Source organism: Danio rerio, chromosome 25 (assembly GCF_049306965.1).
Source record: "Danio rerio strain Tuebingen ecotype United States chromosome 25, GRCz12tu, whole genome shotgun sequence".
Taxonomy (NCBI): domain Eukaryota; kingdom Metazoa; phylum Chordata; class Actinopteri; order Cypriniformes; family Danionidae; genus Danio; species Danio rerio.
Window position 1 is genome coordinate 5287951 of NC_133200.1, and position 27028 is coordinate 5314978.

The window sequence follows — 27028 nt, forward strand, 5'->3', positions numbered from 1 at the left end:
CTGGAAATGGCCAAAACAAACCAGGCTGGTCAACCAGCTAAAACCAGCCAACCAGCCTAGGCTGGTTTAAGCTGGATTTTTCAGCAAGGTACGGTGTTGTTCCTCTAACATTCATATTTCCCATTTGGCTATATTTGTGAAATCAGGTAAAAAGATTATGGGAACAACTTCGTAACAATCAGTAGAGAACCCAGAGAATATTTTCCTAACGTAGTGAGGAATACTTTCCTGGCTAACCAACAATGAATATTCTAGAAACCAAAGAAGCTAGCCAATCATATCCCTTATAAAATTAACCATGGTTTTAATTCAAATAAAACCAAAAAAACATTGTTGTCAAACCAGGTGACTACAAATCAAACATGTTTTACAACACTAATTATAGTTTAGCCCTGGTATTTGAAATTGTAGTAGAACTGTGGTTAACAAATGGTGCACCAAACAAAATGGCCAATTCACTTCTGCTACACTAAACCACCAAGGTTATTTTTTGAAAAGGTGTTGTGTAGCCTATGTTACAGCCACACTTGTTTTCAGAAGGCAATTCCAATGCTTTTATAATATAAAAACTTTGCTAAGTTCTTGGTAAAAGGATTGATAGCATTTGTTCAATCATGAGGGCAAGTTTGAAGGCTAATTTGCTAAAAGATCCCTCAAGTGCTAACCAGTCAACATTTACTTGAAGAAATGTTCTTGTTTATAACATCACATTCATAAACATTGTGAAACTCTTGACATATTCTTTCATTTACTGTAAAATTTGAGGTCTATTATTTTAAAATTATACCCCTGTCATGATGGAAACGTGTAACCTGGAAAGCTAATGTTTGAGTGAGTTAAACCTCTTCAAGTTGCTCTCGACGAACAACAAGAGATCCCTCTAGTGGTCAACACAACAAGAAAACAGTTTTAACCATAGACATTTATAATAGATGTCCATGTCTACTTTTTAAATGTACCCGTTTAGTCAGTATTAACTTATTACATCCGTCGTGCCTGTTTCGACAGATGCTCACAATTTCATTATTCTCAATTCATCGCATTATTCTGCAGAGATTTTATACTAAAAATAGCTGGCCATGCAGTGCTAATTTAAGTGTTTTTAATCTTAATATGAGACATAAATATTTTAACAAGTATAGACATAGGCCTAAATAATAACAACAATAATAAGTATAATTATGATGATGTTAAAAATATTAGCAAACCATAGGCGGGCTATTTTATAATTTGAAATATGTTATCCTATATATTATATTATGTTCTATATTATATTACATTTAATCAAGCACTTTTACGCATAATTAGTATTTAGAGAATGATATCGTGATTTTTTAGAGACATTTTACTAGTGAAAGTGCTTGTTTATGCGTATCTGTAATACAGATAGAAATGGTCTCTGTTATAAATTTGCCATCACAACTTTGATTCAATATTCACGCTTTAATTTCAATTAATGAATAGTTAATTAGACTCACCTACCTGACAAATCAGAGACGCTGGTGATGCGCAAGCCCCGCCCTTTTGGGGGTCACATGACTGTCGCCCCGCCTCCTTCACGTCCGCTTCTGTGCATGTGAGATGAGCTGAAACTTTTCTGCATTCCTCAGAGACGCGTAACAAAAGCCTGAAACATCAGTAAGTACTGAAGTTTTTATCCTCAAACATGTTTCTGGTACATGTTTAACATCGTCCTTTTAAAGTGAATCATTTAAAAATGCAGAGGTGCTTAGTTTTGCACTGACAAACAAAGCTTTTAATTTTGTTCACGATGATCAAAGTGTAACTGTCACGAGTTAAAATGACAGCATTATTACTGTAGGAGAGTCTTTCACACGGTATTACACAGTGTATTGTTAACCCAGTTTTCGTGGTATACACAGCGCTTTATATCTTAGACGTATTTTATGACAATATGTACATTCACCGGCCACTTTATTAGGTACACCTTACTAGTACCAGGCTGGACCCACTTTTGCCTTCAGAACTGTTTTAATCCTTCATGGCATAAATTCAACAAGCTACTGGAAATATTCCCCGGATATTTTGCTCCATACTGACATGACAGCATCACCCAGTTGCTGCACATTTGTCGGCTGCACATCCATGATGGAAATCTCCCGTTTCACCAGATCCCAAAGATGCTCTATTGGATTGAGATCTGGTGAACGTGGAGGCCATTACTCATTGTCATGTTTAAGAAACCAGTCTGAGATGCTTCACGCTTTAGCATTAACAACCATGTTATGTTCAAAGTCACTTAGGTTACCTTTCTTCCCCATTCTGATGCTCAGTTCGCAGCAGTCTTGACCATGTCTACATGCCTAGATGCACTGAATTGCTGCCATGTAATTGGCTGATTAGAAATTTGCATGTACCTATATATATATATATATATATATATATATATATATATATATATATATATATATATATATATATATATACATGCATACAGTTGAAGTCATAGTTATTAGCCTAATAACTAATAACATTCTTTAATCAAATAATTTTAAGACATAATAATAAGACACTTCTATACAGCTTAAAGTGACATTTAATGGCTTAACTAGGTTAATTAGGTTAACAAGGCAGGTTAGGGTAATTAGGCAAGTTATTGTATAATGATGGTTTGTTCTGTAGACTAATCGAAAAAATATAGGGTAAAGGGGCTAATAATATTGACTTTAAATTGGCTTTTAAAAAATTAAAAGCTGCTTTCATTCTAGACGAAATAAAACAAGTAAGACTTTCTCCAGAAGAAAAAATATTATCAGACATATTGTGAAAATTTCCTTGCTCTGTTAAACATCATTTGGGAAATATTGAAAAAAAAAAGAAAATAAATTAAAAGGGGGCGAATAATTCTGCCATCAACTATATATGTTACAGTAGTCTAGTAAATGTTTCATGTACTGTTTCATGGGTTACAATTTTACAGTAAATACAATTATAATATTTGTTTTTTTAAAAAAAGGTAAGTTTGTACTTTAGATGAGGCAACAAAAAAAAAAAAGATAAATGTTTGGTGCAATATTAAAAAAAAAAAAAAAAAAAAAATATATATATATATATATATATATATATATATATATATATATATATATATATATATATATATATATATATATATATTAGTATATGAGCAATTCCAGCGTTATGAATGTGACATTTGCAGTAAAAACTCAAAACATAAATTTGCATAAAAAGTTTGTTAACATTATATTGAAACATTTGTTTATATTTTCCAGAACAACTGACCACAGAGTTATAGGATTAGAAAATTATCTATCAGTCAACATGTTCTGTACTTTAAATGAGGAAAATAAACATGCGTTATAGATGTGACTAAAAAAAGTCTGCGGGTTTACAGAATACAACATACTTTGTAGAAATTTTTGTTTTTTTAAACTGCACAACCCAAAAAAATGATGATCAAAAGGATCGGAGTCGGCTCTCTTAAAAACAAAAATGATTGGTTTTATTTAATTTAAGATTTTCACATTTATGAGGAAAAAGTGTCGTTATGGACGTGACATCTCTCCGTTATGGATGTGACAGATGTGAAATTGCCACTTGTGTGACTTTGGTAAATCACATAGAATAGTTTGGAAACATTGACAGAGACATTTTTAAGTGTTTCTAAAGTACTGTAAAATACTTGCTTACATATAAAACCCAGAAATGGTTTCCATATTTTGGTGAAAACTTTTTTTTTTCCAGGGCAAGGTTGTTATTTGCATGGAATTGCTCATATATGTTTTCTTATGATCTAAAATATTTAAAGATGAGCTGAGCTGCTGACCTTCTTATAATCATAAAGTGTCACATTGTTTCTGTCTATCATAAAACTTCCTGTTTTATAGTGTTTTGTTCACATGACAGTGAATCCTCCAAGTCACTCATGCCATCTCGCATATTTCCATGTTTCCAGCAGATTTGTTCAAAAATGACCTCTGACCCTGTCGACCCGTACATCTTCACCTCTGACACTTTGCCCTCTGATCCTCGCTTCATGCCGCCGCTATCCAATGGGCTGCTGGGGTTTAGAGTGTTTGATTCAATTATGCATATGGGCGGGGTTTATAACGGTGAAGGTGGGACTTGTCACCGTGGCAACATCCCATGTCCACTGGCAGCACAGATGAAGACAGGAGACGTCGGACGACAGTTATACGAGTTAAACATGCACACAGGTTAGAACAAACCCACACACATGATATAATGCCTAATAATATGTACATTACATGACTCAGACTCTCTGTTTTAGGTGTTTTCTCTCATACTGTGGTCACGTCTGATTTTGAGGCCATTCAGGTTTTGTATGCTCATCGAAACCAATCAAACCTGCTGGTCATGGAGATTCTCCTCAAGCGCATTAAAACCAGTGCTGAACCAATCACCATTCAGCTGGAGAGCTCATTCAAACCCCAAAGTGAAGACATTGCTTTTCAAAATGCACCAGACTACAAAGGTGGAAGGTATATTCGCTTTATTATATACTGTATGTAAAATTCTGCATTGCCGTTGGATTTTCTTATTTATTACCCTAACTTGCCTCATTAACCTAGTTAAGCCTTTGAATTGCCTTTTAATATTATGTAAATTTTATGTACAGCATCTGTGTTTATTATATACTTAAATGCACAAAGTACACGCATGTATATTATGTGAATACAAATTTTTACCTTGGATGCAATTGATACATATAAAATATACATATAACAAATAAGATTTTTATCATATATATTTTTATAATATATAATATATATAAAAGTGCAATTTAAAGGCTTAACTAGGGATTTAGGCAAGTTATTGTAGAGCGATAGTTTGTTCTATGGAAAATCAGAAAACAAATATTGCTTAAGGAGGCTAATAATATTGACCTTAAAATGTTTTTTAAAAAATTTAAAACTGATTTTATTCTAGCTGAAATAAAACAAATAAGACTTTCTTTAGAAGGAAAAATATTATCATACATACTGTGAAAAACAATTCTCAGGGGGGCTAATAATTCTGACATCATTGTGTGTGTGTGTGTGTGTGTGTGTGTGTGAGGACATTGGTGACGTCCTCATTTCTCAAAATGCTTATAAATCCTACAGAATGAGTTTAATCCGTTAGTTGAGCTGAACACAGTCTCCTGTGATGGTTGGGTTTAGGGGTGGGGTGGGGTGAGGGCAATATAATATACGGTTTGGACTGTATAAAATGAATGGAAACCTATGTAATGTCCCCACTTTTCACAAAAACAAACATGTGTGTGCGTATGCGCGTGCATGTGTGCTTGTGTGCGTATACATATACATATATATATATATATATATATATATATATATATATACATATATATATATATATATACACAGACACACACATATATATATATATATATATATATATATATATATATATATATATATATATATATATATATATATATATATATATATATATAACAAAGACTTTTATATGTATATTTTTCGATGTATCAAATGCATCCAGGGTAAAAATTTGTATTTACATAATATAAATAAAATGAAAAAATATACAAAAATGTTTTTTGCATATACATTTATTTATGTTTATGTAAAACGTGTAGTGTGTGTGTGTGTGTGTGTGTGTGTGTGTGTGTGTGTGTGTGTGTGTGTGTGTGTGTATCCACCAAATAAAATAAAGCTTAAAATAAGCATTTTCTCTAGACAATCAGTTTGGGCCTTCAAAATTTTTTTGGAGAAAAAGGTGGGCCTCGAAGTGACAAAGGTTGAGAACCCCTGACTTACACATATTTTTAGGTATACATAAATATATTTTTCACAATAGAGAACATGATTTTTTATTTTTACTTTGGGGGAACGACTATTGAATGAGGCTAACACATCACTCCACCCCCCTCGGGATTTACACCCGTGCATATACTGTATATATAAACACATACTTTCACTGCTTTCCCTGCGAGAACATTGATTGACATAAGATCATTTCATAATTCATGATATAACATCACAACAAGCGCCAGAACATAAACTAAACTAAGCTTAACCTTAGCCTTGACCGTAAAAATAATTATTAATCCTCAAACTGCCCTATAAAGAAATGCCAGATAATAAGAAGTGACCAAAATTTCCTTACTTCACTCTTCACTCTTCATTCCGATGATCACACACACACACACACACACACACACACACACACAACCGGTAAAAAGTTTGGGGTCTTTTTTTTTTTTTTAAGAAAATTATTCAGTTCATGAATGCAATGTTTACTAAATGTAAAAACAAATTGTTAAATATTTATTAAAATTTTATAGAACTGCTTTCTTATTGTATGTAGTTTAAAATGAAATTATTACTCCAGTCATTACTGCTTTTATTACTACTACTACTGCTACTACTACTACTAATAATAATGAATATTAGAGTAACTTCTGAAGGATCATGTGACTCTGAAGACTGGAGAAATGAAGCTGAAAATTCATCATTGAAATAAATAAATGATTACATTAAATGATATTCTACTTTTAAATAGTTATTTTATAGTGCAAAACCATTGGTAAGCAAGCTTATTTTAAACGTTTAAAACTAGTCCTGACCTAACTTTTGACTGGTAGTGTGTATACAAAAATTATATATATGTATATATGTGTATGTGTGTGTGTGTGTGTGTGTGTGTGTGTGTGTGTGTGTGTGTGTGTGTGTGTGTGTATATAATATAAATATAATCTAAAATATAAAATATAAACAATTTTCACAAATGTACAGTTGAATTATTAGCGCCCCTTTGACTTTTCTTTCTTTTTTTAAATATTTCCCAAATGCTGTTTTACAGAGCAAGGAAATTTTCACAGTGTGTCTGATAATATTTATTCTTCTGGAGAAAGTCTTATTTGTTTTATTTTGGCTAGAATAAAAGCAGTTTTAAATTTTTTAAAGACATTTTAAGGACAAAATGATTAGCCGCTTTAAGCTATAAGCGTCTATAGAACAAAACATCGTTATACAATAACTTGCCTAAATACCCTACCCTGCCTAGTTAACCTAATTAACATAGTTAAGCCTTTAAATGTCACTTTAAGAAGTGTCTTGAAGAATATCTAGTCAAATATTATTTATGTCATCATGGCAAAGATAAAATAAATCAGTTATTAGAGATGAGTTATTAAAACTATTATGTTTAGAAATGTGTTGAAAACTTTTTCTCTCCAATAAACAGAAATTGGTGAAAAACAGGGGGCTAATATTTCAGTCTTCAACTGTATTTTGTAAATATGGACTTTTATTTTGGGACACATGAATTTCGTAATTAAGTGCTTGACAGCACCTGTTTCTCTACTGAATTAAGATCACTATACATAACAGGTAACCTTTTCTTATCTTCAGGCATATATTTGGACAGACCGCCTCTTCTGAAGTTCCTGGAGGAGTACGTCCAGTTGTACATCTGATCTGGACGCCAGTCACACCCACTCTCACACTCCCGGCCAATCAGAGCCAGTCCAGCTGGACTTTCCTAGTTGCTGTTGCTAGGAGCAACGAAAGCGCCCAATCATTTTACGATTCTGGTTTAGCACTCATTAATACTGGTGACTTACGCCCCTCCCACCAGAGGAGCTGGGCGGAGCTTTGGAAGGGGAGCAGTATTGAGGTGATAGGAGCTGAGAGTCTGAACCGTGCTCTGATTGGTTGCATGTTTTACCTGCTCGGTTCATTTCCATATGTAAATAAAGAGGCGAGTGCTGCGTTTGAGTTTGGAGGAGTCAGTCCTGGAGGATTGTCCAATGGCAGTGAAGACGAGGATTATCATGGACATGTGTTCTGGGATCAGGTGAGGTCAATGTTATTAGATAGAGTTTCTATTTTTTTATTGTAGTGTTAATCATTAAGAGTGACCTCCAAGTCTAAAGCCATGGTTCTCCACCGGAAAAAGGTAGTTTGCCATCTCCAGGTTGGAGGAAAGTCCTTACCCCAGGTGGAGGAGTTCAAGTATCTTGGAGTTTTGTTCACGAGTGAGGGAAGGATGGAACGTGAGATTTACAGGTGGATTGGTGCAGCGGCAGCAGTAATGCGATTGATTTACCTGTCCATTGTGGTAAAGAAGGAGCTGAGCCGAAAGGCAAAGCTCTCAATTTACCAGTCAATCTACATTACTACTCTCACCTATGGTCATGAGCTTTGGATCATGACCAAAAGGACAAGATCTCGGATACAAGTGGCCAAAATGAGTTTCTTTCACAGGGTGGCAGGGCGCACCCTTATAGACTGGGTGAGGAGCTTTGTCAACCGGGAGGAGCTCAGAGTAGAGCAGCTGCTCCTCCACATTGAGAGAAGTCAGCTGAGGTGGCTCTGGCATCTGTTTTGGATGCCTCCTGGACACCTACTTAGAGAGGTGTTCCAGGCATGTCCCACTGGGAGGAGGCCTTGGGTAAGACCCAGAACACGCTGGAGGGACAATGTCTCTCGGCTGGCCTAGGGCGGAGCTGGAGGATGTGTCTGGAGAGAGGGGTTTTGGGGTTCTCCTGCCCCCACCACCCTGCCCCAGAAAATCGGTTAAAAATGAATGAATGAATATTAGTTTTGCCTCAAGCAAGATGGTTTCTGGTTCAAGTCCCTGCTGGGTCAGTTGGGATTTCTGTGTGGAGTTTGCATGTTCTCCCCGTGTTGGTGTGGGTTTTCCGCGGGTGCTCCGGTTTCCCCCACAATTCAAAGACAGGCGTTATAGGTGAATTGAATATGCTAAAGTGGCCGTAGTGTATGTGTGGATGTGAATGCAAGAGTGTATGGGTGTTTCCCAGTGCAGGGGTGCTGCTGGAAGGGCATCCACTGCGTAAAACATATGCTGGATAAGTTGGCAGTTCATTACACTGTGGTGAACACTGATTATTAAAGGGACTAAGTCAAAAAGAAAACGAATGAATCTTAAGTGAAAGTTTATCCTTAATTTCCTAATTAGTTTTATTTATTTATTTATTTATTTATTATAATTTTTTTTTCTCCCTCTTTCTTTGTGCGGTGTGAGTATGTTTGTAGATAAGCACTATGTTAATATGTTTTTCAATATGTGTGTTGTGGGAAAACTGAAGACTATTGAAAAATCTATGAAATTATTTGAATAATAATAATTTAATATCATTAAAAAAATTAATTACTTTTTAAAAAATAGCATTTATCAAGGAAAAAACTATGTCGTAGCTTGGTTTTCGCTACATTCATTCTTCCATGGCAGGGCGCCATGCCAAAATTGATCCCGCCACGGCTATATTACAGCTGTCAATTCAAAACATTCAGTCATGGTTTTTTTTAATAGCGGGTTATAATCGCACCAAAACCTATTAAAAGGTCAGTGAATTATAACAGCGCAAACTTTTCTGTAACCAAAGTAGTGCTGTGCGTCATTTTTTAAACCCTTTAAGGTTACGTACTGACTGACTGACTGGCTTACTGACAGGTGTGTAATGCGTGAGGCCAGCAAACATGACGTATAGTCGTTTCTCTTTACTTTAAATATTTCTAGCAAATCTAATTAATGTTGGAGATTTACTTGTTACATAAACGCACTAAATCGCACTTCAGCAGCGTTTATTTGAGAGGCCTGCCGCCACAGCTGGAAAAAATCCTTGAGAAAACACTGATCGTAGGAAATATTTTTATCGCAATGCTCAACAACATCGCATATTTTTCCAGTATCATGTAGCCCTACTACGAACTCATAAAATTGATCAAAGAACAGTTAAAAACTATAAAACCTGATCAATGACTCGCCATCTGAGTGAACCAACATGAACGCCTCCAAGTGAGACAAATTTAATTTTCGAAATGTTTTCGAAACATATTAAATTAACAGTCCCGTTTACTGAAATCACATGATCTACATTTGCTACACGCTTCGAGCACTGATTTGAAACAAAAGATTTCTAAAAGTTTCAAACCTTCGCCATCATTAGTGTCTCTCTCTCCGGTTCCCCCTGCAGGACACATGGATGTACCCCAGCATTGCCCTCTTTTATCCTGCTCTGGCCCGGGCTGTCCTGCAGTACCGTGTAGAAACACTAGAAGGAGCTCAAGTCAACGCTCAGCAGATGGGCTGCAAGGTATACTGAGTAACTGGATGTACAGTAGTTTATACTCTTATATTATGCACAGTTTTATATCATCACGTCAGGGTTTGAAGTTTGCATGGGAGAGCGCAGTGACAGGCGTCGATGTTTGTCCAGAAGACGTTTACTCCCAGCAGGAGCTTCACATCAATGGAGACGTGATTCTGGCCTTCCAGCAGTACTTCTACCTTACACAGGTACAGCTGATCATTACACTTTATTTTAAGGTACAATTTTTACTAATAACAAACAATTAATTATGAGGTTTAAAGTGAAAGTGAAACTAAAAAGCTAGCTTATTAAAATTTATTTGCACTTCAATAAATTTGTGTAAAATCAAAATGTGCAATGTTTATTTAGCAAGCTTACATTGTTATTCTTAAGGTGAATAATTAATTTGTGCTTTGTTTTGAATGTGGTTTGGTAATCTTCAATCATAGTCTGACCATTTGCTTCTGTGTTTGGAGTGGAAGTCTTTCTGTTGACTTCAACCTTCCATAGCACCTTCCATAACCTTCCACGGCTTCTATTCACCTTATTCTATGCCGACAAGCGGGCGCAGCCATTTTAATTTTTTAGTTCGAGACTTCCGGTCTCTTTCACTTCCATTCATTTTTAGATGTTAAAAACTGCTCGTTACGCTGCTTGATGTTGCAAACTGATATTTTCTTATTATATTATTCTACTTGGTCTTTATAGTAATGCAAACATTTGTTTGTAGAGCAAGTAGTTTGACCGTTTTTTGCCCGTTTATTATTCCTTGTAATTTCTCCCTTGGCGACTGAATAGGAAGTTCTAAAACAGTCGCGAAAACAGGCGCACTTCCGCATTTTACAATAAGGTCAATAGCAACTACATATTAATACCTTCTCTTACTGTTAGTTTAAGAATGCCCCGCCCCCTACTTAATATTCTGTTTCAGTTGAAGGTACATCAACATATTCCGGTTCACAAGGACTTTAATAGTTATTAATGTAGTAATTGGGCGTATTGTGTGTAGGCACGTAAACTAGAGTGTTACCAAATTACATTTATTGCGTTTATTTAAATTATTTTTAAATTAGAAGGACGATTTTTTTATTAAATGCTATTTTAGACAATATTTACGAATGCGAATGTCGAAAGCTAAATTCGCAACAAGCTGATGCATTATACCCAGTGAGGTTCTTTTCGAACGTTTTAAACATTGTATGTTCGAATTATTTCGCAGAGCGAATTAAAATTAAAAATTGTAAAATTAGAAAGTTGCCTCAATTTTTATATACATTGTACGCATACACCTATTGTGTTTATATCGTTACACCAAAAAGCAAGTATAGCAGCCATAACAGACTCTTAATATTAAGCAAAAACATAAATGTAAATGTTGTTTTCTTAATTTGACAGAATAATATTGACGTTTTTATTTTTCTCATTGTTTTACTTGTCAAAGATTTCATGTATCATCATTTATTCCAGATTTCAATGCATTTATTAAACTTGTTTCACTTGCTCCACAGCGCCACCTATTGCACATATTTATAAAAGCAAGTTTTAATTTAGGTGCTTAGATTTTATCATGGATTTACTCCATTTACAGCCAGCGAAGTGGCATTTAGTGAAACTTAAATATTGTTATGTTTTTAATATATCTTCAAAAAACTACTGCAGATCCAATCACCCTTTTAGCCAATCAGAGACAGTCAACTTGGATTTTCTTAGGTGCTGTTACAAGGAGTGACGAAAGCGTTATGATGCGATTCTGGTGACTTTTTCCCCTCCCACAAGAGTTGATGGGTGGAGCTTTGGAACTGGATCAGCGTCTGAACTGCTCTCTGATTGGCTGCATGCAGTGTTTGCATGTTAATATTCATGTTACTTTAAATAACTCAAGTATATATGGACAGATGATGCAGAAGCTGAAAAGCATCCAGTCATGTTTCGATTATGGTGACTATTGGCCCTCCCACAAAAGGAGATGGGAGGAGCTTTAGAAGCATAGTAGCATTTGAACTGTGCCCTGACTGGATGCTTGCAGCGTTTGTTTGAATATTCATATTTTTTTGAATAATCAAATATTTGTGCACACATCTCCCTGTCTCCTTTATTATACAGGACCTGGAGCTGTTTCGGACTGGACGGGGCAGTGAGGTGGTGTGGGGCGTTGCTGATTTCTGGGTTTCACGGGTGACATGGGACTCTGCTGACCAACAGTACCACATTAAAGGTAAAGATTGATGTCATCAGTTATTAAAGGTCCCATAAAATTTAAATATCGTTTTTTTTTTTTATGTTTTAAGGATATCTATATGCTAGTGTGGTACAATACAGTGACTAAATTTACATTTAGAAGATCCTGATATAAACATCCTGAGTTTGCAGTTTGTCACTTCCTCTTTAATGAATCAACGATTTTTTTGATGTCACTTCATACTTCAAAATTTCTGACCAATCAAATGCTCTCTAGTGTCTGACATGCGCCGCCCCCCTCAAGACACTGCTCATTTTTCAATCGATGCGCTTGAGCTCAACCACTCTCACTGGCAGAGCTGTGATAAAACAACATGCATTGGTTTTTGAAAGGGGAGGAACTACTCTTTGCCCCACCCTCTCCATGTTTTAGTTGAGTGTACCTCAAACAGAATAACAAATGCACATTTCAAAGCACTTCACAGTAACATTTAAGTCAACATGAATATTTGGTTTATTTTATACACACACACGTACACATCGTACATTTTTCTAAATGAAATATGAATGAAATGTAAATAGTACAATTTAAAAGACCCCAAAAATAAGGAAATAAATTGATAAAGTGACAAAATGTGTAACCAATTGAACTGAAATCAACAAATAGCTAATATATAATAATTGAAATACTTTTAGTAAAAACAGTGACGTGGTGGCGCAGTAGGCAGTACTGTTGCCTCACAGCAAGAAGGTCGCTGGTTCCAGCCTTGGCTGGGCCAGTTGGCATTTCTGTGTGGAGTTTGCATGTTCTCCCCGCGTTCGCTTGGGTTCCAAAGACAAGTCCAAAGACATGCGGTATAGGTGAATTGGGTAGGCTAAGTTGTCCGAAATGTATGAGTGTGAATGAGTGTGTATTGATGTTTCCCAGGGATGGTTGCAGTTGAAGGGGCATCCGCTGCGTTAAAACATGCTGGATAAGTTGGCAAGTTAAGTTGTTCATTCCACTGTGGCGACCCCTGGATTAATAAAGGGACTAAGCCGACAAGAAAATGAAAGAATAAATGAAGTTTAGTAGAAGCACTAAAATTACTATTAACAAAAGGAATAATAAATCCCTTATTATTATTATTTTATTATTATTATTATTATTATTATTATTATTATTATTACAAAAAACTAAATCTAAAAATAACTTTAGATGTTATTTGTTGTTTAAAATTTAAATAATAAAAATAATAAAAATGTTATGTAAAAATTATATTTAAATAATTATTATAATAATTTATATAAAACAAGAATTAACATAGAAAATAAGTTTGTCCAGATACTTGAAACAATGACTAAATATTAAGGAACTTTTTGAATGTACATCATATTATAAAGGAAAGATTAAGAGAAAAAAAGTGTGTGTGTATATAAGTATTTATATGTATGTATGTAAACAAATGTAAACGTAAATATGTATAAATGTATTAGAATCTATGTAAACTTGCTTAAGCCGCCTTTCCACTGCACACGACAAGCGTCAGACCGGAAGTCATTCATTTCCAATGGAGAGCAGTCCGGGAGCTGCGTTGAGTTCCGATCATCTCCGTATGCGGAAAATTCGGACCCTAATTGAGCTGCGGATCCGTTGAAATATTTGAACTCCTGCAACTAGACGGCATGCGACCTGCCAACCGGATATGATGTATTCCAGTGTTGTCCAAGCAGGTCCATGCGGGCGAGATGAGAAATAGGAGTTTATTTGGTTATTTTTTGAATTATAAAAAGTCTATATTAAAGAAAAACTTTTCTGTTCATAAATGTAAGTAAGAAAGTAATAAATATATATATTTTTAATGTTGTCTTCACTTTCCCTCCAATATTTTAGCGGTCTATGAGTTTCTAGTATTCATTCATCCGCTAAACTTTGTAAACGCACAGAAAATAAAGGCTCTTGCTTTTGCAGTCCTTTATTTCGGACACCGTGAGAATCAGCTTCTCCCCGTGGTGCACGACAACACTGAAAATACTGTGCGGCTGCCACAAGGGGGCGTATTCCAACAGTCGTGTCCAAATGTGGTGTGCAGTGGAGAGGCGGCTTTATTGTCTTGTTTGATATGATGTACTTGTTTTGGTGTTTGTCCATTAGGTGTGATTCCTCCTGATGAATATTACTTCACTGTGGACAACTCAGTGTTCACTAATGCCGTCGCTCAGCGCAGGTGTGGTGCAAAACACTGTAAATACACAATAAACCACAAGTTCTTCAGTCTTTCGCTGTTAATGCTGCATTGCTTCTGTGTCTGTGCTGTTCAGTCTTGAGTTTGCAGTGGAGCTTTCGGCTCTGTTAGCTGAGGTTTCTCCTCCCGCTTGGCAGGACGTCGCTGACAAGATCAAAATCCCCTTTGACCCGGAGTTGAAGTTTCACCCGGAGTTTGACGGATATAAGCCAGGTCAGGAGCTTTCGTCAGGTTCATGTTCATGGTGTGGTGTTTAAAGGCCAGATTCTCCACAGGAGGGTGGCAAGGTGGCTCAGGGGTTAGCACTGTCGCCTCACAGCAAGACGGTTGCTGGTTTGAGTCCCGGCTGGCCCAGTTGGCATTTCTGTGTGGAGTTTGCATGCTTTCTCCAGGTGCTCCGGTTTCCCCCACAGTCCAAACACATGCACTATAGGGAAATTTGAGAAAGTAAATTGCTGTGGTGTTTGAGTGTGTGTGAATGTGAGTGTGTATGGGTGTTTCCCAGTACTGGGTTAGGGCTGGAAGGGCATCCGCTGTGTAAAACGATATCTGGAATAGTTCTCGGTTCATTCTGCTGTGGCGACCCCTGATATATAAGTGACTAAGCCGAAGGAAAATGAATGAATGAATGAAATTCTCCAGAGGAATGAGGCCTAAAAAAGAAAGACAGAAACAAGTGTGCGTATTTTGTTGCATTAAAGTTATAATAATTATTATTATAATAATTAGTAAAAAAATAAATGCATTTTAATTCCATAAACTCTAAAATTTACACTTTTGTAACATTATTTTTGTTCAGATGTACAGATTTATAAAATGACAATAATTTACTAAATATTTTTTTTAAATTAACAAATAAAACAAATTAAAAAGCTTAAAAAAACATTTGAAAACAACATGCCCTTTAAGTTTAATAAAAATATATAGTGCAATACCATAAATCATAATAAATATTTTTAAGATGAAGAATTGTAATGAATTTGTCATGCAGATCAGTGCTAAACCATAACATTACATTCTAAAAACGTAATTCAGTTGGACTATTTTATTAATTTAAAAGAACAAAACTAATAAAAATAATTGCTTAACATGATGAAATTGTTTTTTTTAAATCAAAATTTCTACAAATTTTGAATTTAAATATTCATTCATTCATTCGTTTTCTTTTCGGGTTAGTCTCTTTATTAATTCGGGGTCACCACAGCAGAATGAACCACCAACTTATGCAGCATATGTTGTACGCAGCGGATGCCCTTCCAGCTGCAACCCATCTCTGGGAAACATCCACACACACTCATTCATACACTACGGACAATTTAGCCTACCCAATTCCCCTGTACCAAGTCTTTGGACTGTGGGGGAAACCAGAACCAGCGACCTTCTTGCTGTGAGGCGACAGCATTACCTACTGCACCACTGCGTCGCCAATTTTAAATATTATATTTGTTAACTTATGAATACAAAAATTACATTGCATTTAAATGTTAAAATAGGATTTATTTATGATTAAAAAAAATAACAAAAAAGAAAGGTCTCTAAAATTACATGGAAAGTTTAAGTTTATTAAGATAGACAGTGCCTTGCACAGCAAATCATTCAGAAAATAATGGGATTTATCTTGTATCATCATTTTAATGAATTTGTAATGCATTATTACATAATTTGTAAATAAATTTAAATTAATAGCATTTAATTTAGATATGATTTTTTTTTCCTTTAAAAAACAAAGTAATATTTTAGAGGGCAAATCCATGAAGCAAAGTTGCACTCTTATGTGCTGTGCGCTATTCTCCTCAGGCAATAAAGTGAAGCAGGCGGATGTGGTTTTGCTGGGTTTCCCGCTGGCCTTTCCCATGAGCCCAGAGATCAGACGCAACGATCTGGAGATGTACGAGGCCGTCACTGACCCGCTCGGACCCGCCATGACCTGGGTCAGTCCCAGCATGCTCTCTGTCTGTGTTATTGACTGTCAGTTGAGTATTTAATTGCGGATATTTTCTCATAATCTTTGCAGTAAGTGTGTGTGTATATGTGTGTGTGTGTGTGTGTGTGTGTGTGTGTGTGTGTCTAGGGCATGTTTGCTTTGGGCTGGCTTGAACTTGGAGAAGCAGAAAGAGCCCAAAAGCTTCTGCAGAAATGCTTCAAAAATATCCAGAAACCATTTCAGGTGGGTTTCACTGTCTGTGTGTGTCTGGGTTTGCCTTATTATCAGTGTGTGCACATTACGAAAATGTGTATTATGTGTATATGCAGGCCCGTGCAGAGACTGTCCAAAGGGCATGTGCAGGATAAATATTTTGAGGGAGGGGGTGTTTCTGTCGCGCGCGTTTTGATCAGCGGTGTTGTCGTGCGCGTACTGTAAAGCGGGGGGTGGGGGGTGGGGAGATGTGCGCATACTCGAGCGGTAATATTGCGCGCCTACTGAAGTGGGGGGGGGGGGGGGGGGTGGTGGGAGGTGTCGCGGGGGCACTTCAGATAATTTTGGAAGGGCACTTTCTATCCAAGACTAAAAAGGGCATGTGCCCTGTACAGGTTGAGCCCTGTGTGTGCACGTGCCTGTGTATATGGGGTATCACGGTGGCGCAGTTGGAAACACGATCGCCTCACAGCAAGAAGGTCGCTGGTTCGAGCCTCGGCTGGTCAGTTGGCATTTCTGTGTAAAGTTTGCATGCTCTCCCCGTGTTGGTGTGGGTTTCCTCCGGTTTCCCCAACAAGTCCAAAGACATGCGGTACAGGTGAATTGGGTAAGCTAAAATTGTCTGTAGTGTATGTGTGTGAATGAGTGTGTATGGATGTTTCCTAGTGATGGGTTGCAGATAGAAGGGCATCCGCTGTATGCTGGATTAGTTGGCGGTTCATTCCGCTGTGGCGACTTCTGATTAATAAAGGGACTAAGCCAAAAAGAAAATGAATGAATGTGTATATGGCATATGTACACCCAAATTAAACTGTTAGTGGAAAATATTAAATATTAATATTTAATAAACAGGTAAAATCTGGAGAAAGATAAAATATATAAACTTTAGTTGAAATTGTGTAGTTTGTCATTTTATTTGCAGTTGTATTTTCTTTCTATTCCTAAACATGTTCTGTGACCACACTCTTATTTTAATAGATGTAACTGTTTAATAAAACCTTTTTGTTTAAATGTACAAAAAAATGATGGTCTAAATTTACTGAGGAATGGATAAAAATATTAATTAATATGAAGTAATATAGCAGGGTGTGCTCAGTGATCCGCTGCATATAGTGTTTGACATTGTATATTTTATAAATGACAACAGATTTTAAAGATTTTTTTTTATTCAGGGTGTCCGCGGGGTCTTAAAATGTCTTAAATCTCAAAAACAAAATTTTAGGCCTTGAAAAGTCTTAAAGGTGCAGTAGGTGATCTGCCAAAATGCTAACCCGTTAGCATATTATCATTGGACGGCGGGGAGGGATTGTGGTTCAAAGCCACACCTCTTGAAATCGCAAATGCGCGCACCACGACACGATAGCAGACAACCCACTTGTTCATGTCATTCGCCAGTTAGAATGTAGTAGTGGTTTGCCGGCGGCATGCAGGAATAACACATGTTACTAAGCCACACTTACATACTATTTCAGAGCGAATATTCAGAGCATGGGCGTAAATCTGATTTAACAAAAAATATATAAAATTTCCTTCGAGCATTTTTTGAAGGGGACACAAATAATACAGCCGAATTGTACTAATAAAGATATGTCCCCGCAGTTAAAAATGGTTTCAGTATTATTATTATAGCATGGAGACTACGGCATTATTATTATTTTCAAAGTTTTTCTCAGGTTCAACGACAAAGCGAATTTTTCTTCAAAACTATTTACTGCATTGTTTGTTGTGTTGTTTACATAGACTAAAATATATGGACGTAGTATGCGTGACGTCACCCATAGGTTTCTAAAAAGCGCAAAAGAAGCCACAAGTAGGCGGGGCCAACCGTCGCCATTTTGTTCGCGCGTCAACACACCCACGGCGGGATACCAAACAAGGGCAAAGAGGCGGAGAGTGGGCGGAGCTACAGACACCTGCTGGCATTTAGCTTGGACCTGGTTCAGACACACTTTACTTTGGGAGAAACGCTTAATACTTTATCACCTGTGACTCGTTTGTGTTCTGACCACTTGTGCTTGGCTGTACACTATTATCAATAAAGTGTTTAGACTTGTAAAAACACTGCTGTAATACATTGAGCCACTAAACATTGTTCTTATGACGTTTTTCAACAGGAGGAAAACGCAAATTACTTCCAAACACTTCAGATATAGTCTGTGTTAGTTAATGTAAGACTATTGATGAAATCCAGCATAACACTGTATGACAACGCTTCAGATGACTGTTCTAGAGCCTACAGCTAATCAATCCGACAGATTCTGGAGTGCATTACAGCTCTAAATATAAACGATAAATGATCTTAAATAAAACAAATACATGTATAGAGATGGTATATAAGTATATAACTTTACTCACAGGGGAAACGGAGGCCACGTGAATGGTTTGTGAGCACAATTAAGTGCACTCAGCATGCCATGCCATCTAATAATTGTAGGAAACAAGTCCAAAAGGCAGTTGACTGTGTAAAGCCACATAAAACAACACAGAAATACGATAAATATGCAGAGTTCAGTGGCTAATCTGCAGGATTCAGCTGAGGTGACGTGACGGCGACCAACGAGACTTAGCTGTCACTCAAGTGGCCACTCCCTTAATTATGCAAACTTAATATAACTTAATATAAAGGAAACGGATGAGTTATAAAAAAATTCACCCCCCTCACAGTTGTCATGAAGGGTAATATTAGCTGTATTAACCAAAATCTTTTTTTGTACCAGGCTGTAAACACCTTTTCTGCTGTGAAGTTGGCCATTCTAACAGTGGGCTCAATTGAAATTTGCTCTGTTTTGGAGCCAGGAGCGGCCAGGACTAGCGGAATTTCGGATGAATTGCAGTTTTAGTTACTTCCGTATTGGCTTCCTGAGGGAGAGCGGGAGGCTGCCACTTGGTTGTTTACAGCCAATAGACTGACTGCTGAAGCAGAAGAAATGCAGGAAAAGATGTTTTCCATCCTCATAATAACTAACTTTACATTACACTTTTTAAATTGACGATCATATTGTAAATCGGTGAGCATGTGAAGTTCATCTGCTAAACAGCCACAACTCCGAAAAATTGTTCACCCCCCAAAAGAGTTGTCATTATCCCTTCAATAAAGCACAACACCCTTACCTGACACTGTACATCTGACTGACCCTGCCCTGCCTGTTCCTCAATCATTTCTTTCTCCTTTGCCTGTGATTGTTATTGTGACTTTAGTATTTAAGCACTCATTCTTAAAGCCAAATTGCTTAATATGTGAACTTTTTGTACTTTGTGTTTAGCTGCACTGAAAAATGATCTTATGTCGAGAGGGGTCTGGCTGCAGACCTGGTGCAGTGCAATCTGGGCTGCATCTAATGCTTTTTAATGGGCTCACCTAACCCCGCCCCTAACCCTACCCGTCACAGTGACGTCACTAGCTCCATTTGAGTGCATTGTGTCTGACATTGCATCGCTGAGTGATGCAGTCTCAGCTTGCATCATAAAGGCTGCATCCAGACACTATTGCTTATGTCCATTTTCTCGGTCATTTTATCCAATGCATGACACTGCAACGCAAGTTTATTTATTCTGTAGCACATTTTATACACAATGCTAATTTAAAGTGCTTTACATAAACAATGCAAAACTATCATAAAAATAATCAGAATAATAAAAACTAGGAGTTTAAAAAGGTTAACATTTTAATTTCAAATTAATTGAGTCACTTAAGAACAGTGACCCGAGTTCGATTCCCGGCTCCTTTGCTGATTATTCCCCCTCTCTCCACTCCCATCACTTTCCTGTCTGTAATCTCCACTGTCCTGTACATTAAGGTAAAACCCTGAAAAAATAACTATTAAAAAAATCTCGTGTTTGAGCAGGTCTGGAGTGAATCGGCTGACGGCTCTGGATGTGTGAACTTCCTGACAGGGATGGGTGGATTCCTGCAGGCTGTACTGTTCGGCTACACAGGCTTCAGGTAAAACGATCAATGACAGAGATTGTGGGTGCGACCCAGATCGCACACTTATACACTACGCCATTTTGTTATACAGACAGAGTAAGCATTGCATTCACACTGAAAATCCTACAAAGAATAAGTGCTCTGTACATCCGTAACTAACAAGATGCCGGAAGAAAACAGTTCCATCTATGATTCTCGTCTTAATGTGTAGTGCCAGCACTTACAGTTTATTGCTGATGAGTGTATATATGAAACAGTAAATTAGTAGAGGAATAGCAATCAGCTAAAGGAATCAGGCTTTCTTTTCCTAAATACCCAGAATGCATTGCATTCTAATGATGCATGCCCATTCTATATAGTGTATACACTCACCGGCCACTTTATTAGGTACGCTTGTCCAATTGCTCGTTGATACTTATTTCTAATTAACCAATCGCATGGGAGCAACTCAATGCATTTAAACATGGTCAAGACGCTCAGCTGCAGTTCAAATCGAGCATCAGAATGGGGTTGAAAGGTGATTTGATTGACTTTGAACGTGGCATGGTTGTTGGTGCCAGACGGGCTGGTCTGAGCATTTCAGAAACTGCTGATCTACTGGGATTTTCACGCACAAACATCTCTAGGGTTTACAGAGAATGGCCTGAAAAAGAGGAAATATTCAGTGAGTGGCAGTTCTGTTAGCGCAAATGCCTTGATGATGCCAGAGATCATAGAATAATAGCCAGACTGGTTCCAGCTGATAGAAAGGCAACAGTAACTCAATTGACCACTTGTTACAACAGAGGTCTGCAGAAGAGCATCTCTTAACACACAACACTTTGAGGCAGATGGGCTACAGCAGCAGAAGACCACACCGGGTGCCTCTCCTGTCAGCTAAGAACAGGAAACTGAGGCTACAATTCACACAGGCTCAGCAAAATTAGACAATAGAAGATTGGAGAAATGTTGCCTGGTCTGAAGAGTCTCCATTTCTGCCGCAACATTCAGATGGTCGGATCAGAATTTGGCATCAATAACATTTACATTACATTTACATTTAGTCATTTAGCAGACGCTTTTATCCAAAGCGACTTACAAATGAGGACAAGGAAGCAATTTACACAACTAAGAGCAACAATGAATAAGTGCTATAGGCAAGTTTCAGGTCTGTAAAGTCTAAGAAGGGAAGTATTAGTAGTTTTTTTTTTTTTTTTTTTGTACAGTTAGTGTGATATTCAAAGAGGCAATTGCAGATTAGGAAGTGTAGTGGAGACTAAATAGTCAAGTTTTCAGTCGTTTCTTGAAAGTAGCGAGTGACTCTGCTGTTCTGATGCAGTTAAGAGTTCATTCCACCAACTGGGCAGATTGAGCGCTAGAGTTCGGGAAAGTGATTTTTTCCCTCTTTGGGATGGAACCACGAGGCGACGTTCATTCACAGAACGCAAGTTTCTGGAGGGCACATAGATCTGCAGAAGTGAGTGCAGATAAGAAGGAGCAAGGCCAGAAGTCACTTTGTAGGCAAACATCAGAGTTTTGAATTTGATGCGAGCAGCAACTGGCAGCCAGTGCAAACGGACTAGCAGCGGAGTGACATGTGCTCGTTTAGGTTCATTGAAGACCACTCGTGCTGCTGCATTCTGGAGCAGTTGAAGAGGCTTGATAGAGTTAGCTGGAAGCCCAGCTAGTAGAGAGTTGCAGTAATCCAGTTTGGAGAGAACAAGAGCTTGAACAAGGAGTTGAGCTGCATGTTCAGATAAGAAGGGTCGGATCTTTCTGATGTTATAGAGTGCAAATCTGCACGATCGAGCAGTTCTAGAAATGTGGTCAGAGAAGTTTAGTTGGTCATCAATCGTTACTCCAAGGCTTTTCACCATTTTGGATGCAGTAATGGTTGCCCCATCCATCTGGATTAAAAAGTTATGGTGTAGAGTCGGGTTGGCAGAAACTACAAGCATTTCCGTTTTTGCGAGGTTCAGCTGAAGATGATGATCTTTCATCCAGTGTGAAATATCCAACAGGCAGGCTGAGATACGAGCTGGAACCGAGGGATCATCAGGATGAAAAGAGAGGTATAGCTGGGTATCATCAGCATAGCAGTGGTAGGAGAATCCATGTCTCTGGATGACTGGTCCTAGAGATGATGTGTAGATGGAGAAGAGAAGTGGCCCAAGAACAGAGCCTTGAGGTACCCCAGTGTTTAGATGCTGTAGGTTGGACACCTCTCCCCTCCAAGACACCCTGAATGACCTGTCAGAGAGGTAAGATCTGAACCATTGTATAACAGTGCCCGCAACGACCAGTGACTCAAGCGTAGATAGCAGGATCTGGTGGTTGACAGTGTCAAAAGCAGCTGACAAGTCCAGCAAAATGAGGACTGATGATTTAGAGTCTGCTTTAGCTAGTCTGAGATCCTCCACGACCGAGAGCAGGGCAGTCTCAGTTGAGTGGCCTTTCTTAAAGCCGGATTGCTTGTTGTCCATGAGATTGTTTTGAGTAAGAAAGTCCAGGACTTGATTGAACACTACTTTCTCCAGAATCTTGGCCATGAATGGATAACTTCCATGCTTCCAATAACATGGAAGCATGGATCCATCCTGCCTTGTATCAATGGGTAAGGCTGGTGGTGGTGTAATGGTGTGGGGGATATTTTCTTTGCACACTTTGGGTCCATTAGTACCAACTGAGAATCGTGTCAACGCCACTGCCTACCCTGAGTATTGTTGCTGACCATGTCCATCCCTTTATGACCAATGTATAATGTAATTATCTTCTGATGGCTACTTCCAGCAGGAAAACGCACCATGTCAAAAAGCGCAAATCATCTCAGACTGGTTTCTTGAACATGACAATGAGTTCACTGTACTCAAATGGCCTCCACAGTCACAAGATCTCAATCATATAGAGCACCTTTGGGATGTGGTGGAACGGGAGATTCAAATCAAGGATGTGCAGCCGACAAACTGCAGCAACTGCGTGATGCTATCATGTCAATATGGACCGAAATCTTTGTGGAATATTTCCAGTAGCTTGTTGAATCTATGCCATGAAGGATTAAGGCAGTTCTGAAGGCAAAAGGGGGTCCAACCCGGTACTAGTAAGGTGTTTATAAGGTGTACCTAATAAAGTGGCCGCTGAGTGTATGTGTATACTGTATCATTTTGGGACATTTCATTTAACTCTCTGACATCCATTAACTCATTATATGGTGTGTGTGTGTGTGTGTGTGTGTGTGTGTGTGTGTGTTTAGAGTGCAGAAGGAGCAGCTAGCCTTCTCTCCACTGCTGCCGCTGGATGTTTCTGCACTCAGTGTGAAGGGTGTTTGTTATCTCGGCCATAAGATGGACTGGACGATCACAAGTGAAGAAGTAAAAGTTTCTGTGAGGAAGACTGACAGCAAAGAGACATTCACTCTTCAAGTTGTGCTCAATTCTGGATCTACCCTACTGCTTACTCCAGGTAATGAACATTTAATTTAGTTTGATGTTGATTGAGTTGACAGAAGCAGATGTGAAATTGTACAATAACTTCTGAAATGTTTGAAAATTCTAGTCAGAAAAGTTCATTTGTGCGGCTAATGTGCTTACAGTGTTTTATTAGCCTCAATTAGCATGTTGCATGGATTACTGCTGGTAACCTGTTATTTTGTGTGTGTGTGTGTGTGTGTGTAGTGTTTATTTATCATACATGTATACAAAATGTCTAATGTATAAATTATAGAAGTTAAATCTAATTTTGTACTCATTTAGTCACGATTAATCACTAAACAGCACTAGCGTGGACCATTTTTATCATGTTTTTAGCTAGGATGGCATGTTGATAACATTTATTATTAGCAAGAATAACACAACATTGTTAGCATGAATGAGTATGGTGCTAGCCTGTTTATCATGCTAACATGAATTAGAACGTTACAAAAATGTCCTACCGTGATTAAGATATTGTTAGCACTAATAATTAACACGTTTCCAGCATAATTAGGGTATTGTTAGCACTCATTAACATGTTTCTGGAATATTTCTAGCATTATTAGGATATTGTTAGCGCTAATAACATGCTTCAAGAATGTTTCTAGCATGATTAGGATATTGTTAGCGCTAATAACATGTTTCAAGAATGTTTCTAGCATGATTAGGATATTGTTAGCGCTAATAACATGTTTCTAGAATGTTTTTAGGATATGGTAAGTGCTAATTAGCATGTTTTTAAAATGTTTCCAGCATATAGTTAGCGCTAATTAACGTTTCTAGCATGATTAGGGTATTGTTAGCACTAATTACCATGTTTCAAGAATGTTTCTAGCATGATTAGGATATTGTTATCGCTAATTAGCATCTTTCTAACATGATTTGGATGTTGTCAGTGCTAATTAGCATGTTTTCTAGAATGTTTCAAGCATAATTATTGTTAGCTCTACTTAACATGTTTATAGCATGATTATGATATTGCTAGCGCTAATTTACATGTTTCTAGCATGACCAGGATATTGTTAATGCTAATTAGCATGTTTCTAGCAATATTATGATATTGTTAGGGCTAATTATCATGTCTACTTGAATGTTTCTAGCTTGGCTAGGATATTTTTAGTGCTAATTAGCATCTTTCTAACATGATTTGGATATTGTTATCTCTAATTAGCATGTTTCTAACATGATTAAGAGATTATTATCACAAAAATATCATGTTCCTAGCATGATTAGAATATTGTTAGAGCTAATTTGCATGTTTTCTATAATGTTTCCAGCATGATTAGCATAACAAAAAAAAGTAGATAACACATTTTATTGTGTTACTAGCATCAATTTAGCATGTTTCTGGTATACTTAACATATTGTTAACATGCACCTAGCTTGATTTGCCATGTATGTTGCCAGCATGTTTTTCATAAATAGCATGTTGTTTATTGCTTGCATGTTTTAACATATTGTTGATGTTTCTCACCTGTGATATTGCTAACATCAATCAGCATGTTTATAGCATCCTTGCTGAAAAAAAAAACTGGTTTTAGCTAGTCAGGCTGGGAGATGACAAACTAAAACCAGCTATCTCCAGCTTAAACCTGGTCAAGCTGGTTTTAGTTGGTCATTTTCCAGCCTGCCCAGGTAAGATCAGACTGGAAATCAACCTGGAAATGGCCAGAACCCCTTTAAACCAGGCTGGTTGACCAGCTAAAACCAGTTTTTTTTCAGCCGGGATGTTTTGACAGATTTGCTAACATATGTTTTCTGCATGCAGTACATTGGTATTGTTAACAAATTAGCATGTTTCTAGCATATTTAAAATAGGATTTCCATTAGATTTGATTGGGTTTGTTATCAGTGATCAGTAAGAAAATATAAATAAATAGAATTGTAGTATTTTGGTTTTGTCATGCCGACATAATAATCAAATTAATAGTAGTCGATGTTATTTTTTTGCCTTGCTTTTTAAGTAAAATTATGCAATTTTTTTTGTTGTTGTTGTTTACAGGACAGTCTGTGAGCTTTCCTTGCCAGCCTGGTCACATCCGTCAACTAAAATCCAGTTCTTCCTGCTGGCCCATCTGACGATCCACATCACAGACCAACTTTTTTGCTTTTCTGCCAGAGTTTTGGAAATATTAATACCATTAATATGTTTGATAAACACTATATCAAGATTTTATAAAGAGCATTTTGATGCCTTTTATACTGCATCTTACTGTGATAGTTAACTTCATGGCTGGCAATTATACAAACTAGTATTGCACGAATAACAGTAAACTCTGGGAACATTGAACAATCTGTTTACTATAAAATAATGTTGATAAATTACTTGTAACTTTATGGGGATTTAAAAAAAATTTCTCTGCTATATTGATCAGTGCTGTTGTTGATTTTTAGTAATTTCTGCCAAACCCATTTATATTGAGAAAGCAATCATTTTATTGTTATTTATTTACTTTATTCACCTGAATAAATGCACGTAAAATATATGTAGGTGAACACATAAAATATATTTTGTTTTTATAATTTACTCTCCATTTAATAATTTGTTCATTTAGCTTTTTACATTTTTCCCCCACAGATTGAAGTTTTTGTTATCTTAGTAATTTCTGGCAAATGGCCAAAAAAAAATAAATAAATAAAAAGTATTTGGCTGAATAAATAAATTAGCTTATAAAATAAATTTATAAATCATGTATGTTTATAATTATTATTGTTATTAAGTATGATAATTCTCAGTTTTGTTTGTTTTTGCTTTTGTTATTGTAATTTTGACAAACACGTTTATAATACACGGCAAAAATATAATAACGTTTTTATCTTCTTCATTAAATAGCAAGCAAAACCACTTAAGCGATCTAACTTTTTTAGTGCAAACAATTTCCTTTATTAAGTTTCCATTAAAAGTTTCAAGTTCTCTAAAGATTAAATTATTTTTTATTGAACACAATCCACATGTGTCAGGGCAAATCACGTCCTGTGTTCTCGAGCGTCGTTTCGTGTTACGTCGTGTCCTTTCGGTAATTTCCGTTT

At 36.9% G+C, this 27028-nt stretch overlaps 1 protein-coding gene across 7 annotated transcripts; it reads left to right on the top strand.

Moving 5' to 3' along the window:
• The first annotated feature begins 1560 nt into the window (after positions 1–1560).
• Positions 1561–26521, top strand: pgghg (protein-glucosylgalactosylhydroxylysine glucosidase). Of its 7 annotated transcripts, none has more exons than XR_012399973.1 (14): positions 1561–1638; positions 3935–4196; positions 4271–4481; positions 7380–7824; positions 9968–10087; positions 10140–10290; positions 12188–12299; positions 14397–14469; positions 14564–14700; positions 16285–16418; positions 16559–16654; positions 20470–20567; positions 23782–23990; positions 26001–26521. XR_012399973.1 is itself a non-coding variant. In XM_068217418.2 (14 exons), exons 2-14 carry the CDS (start codon positions 3950–3952, stop codon positions 26075–26077), a joined length of 2091 nt encoding a protein of 696 aa, XP_068073519.1. In that variant the 5' UTR covers positions 1561–1638; positions 3935–3949; the 3' UTR covers positions 26078–26521. The 7 variants fall into 7 exon arrangements, 4 of the variants coding, with proteins under 4 accessions (XP_068073519.1, XP_068073520.1, XP_073798434.1 ...); XR_012399974.1 differs by having other exon boundaries at positions 3938–4196; XM_068217418.2 differs by having other exon boundaries at positions 10159–10290.
• Positions 26522–27028: the final 507 nt, after the last annotated feature.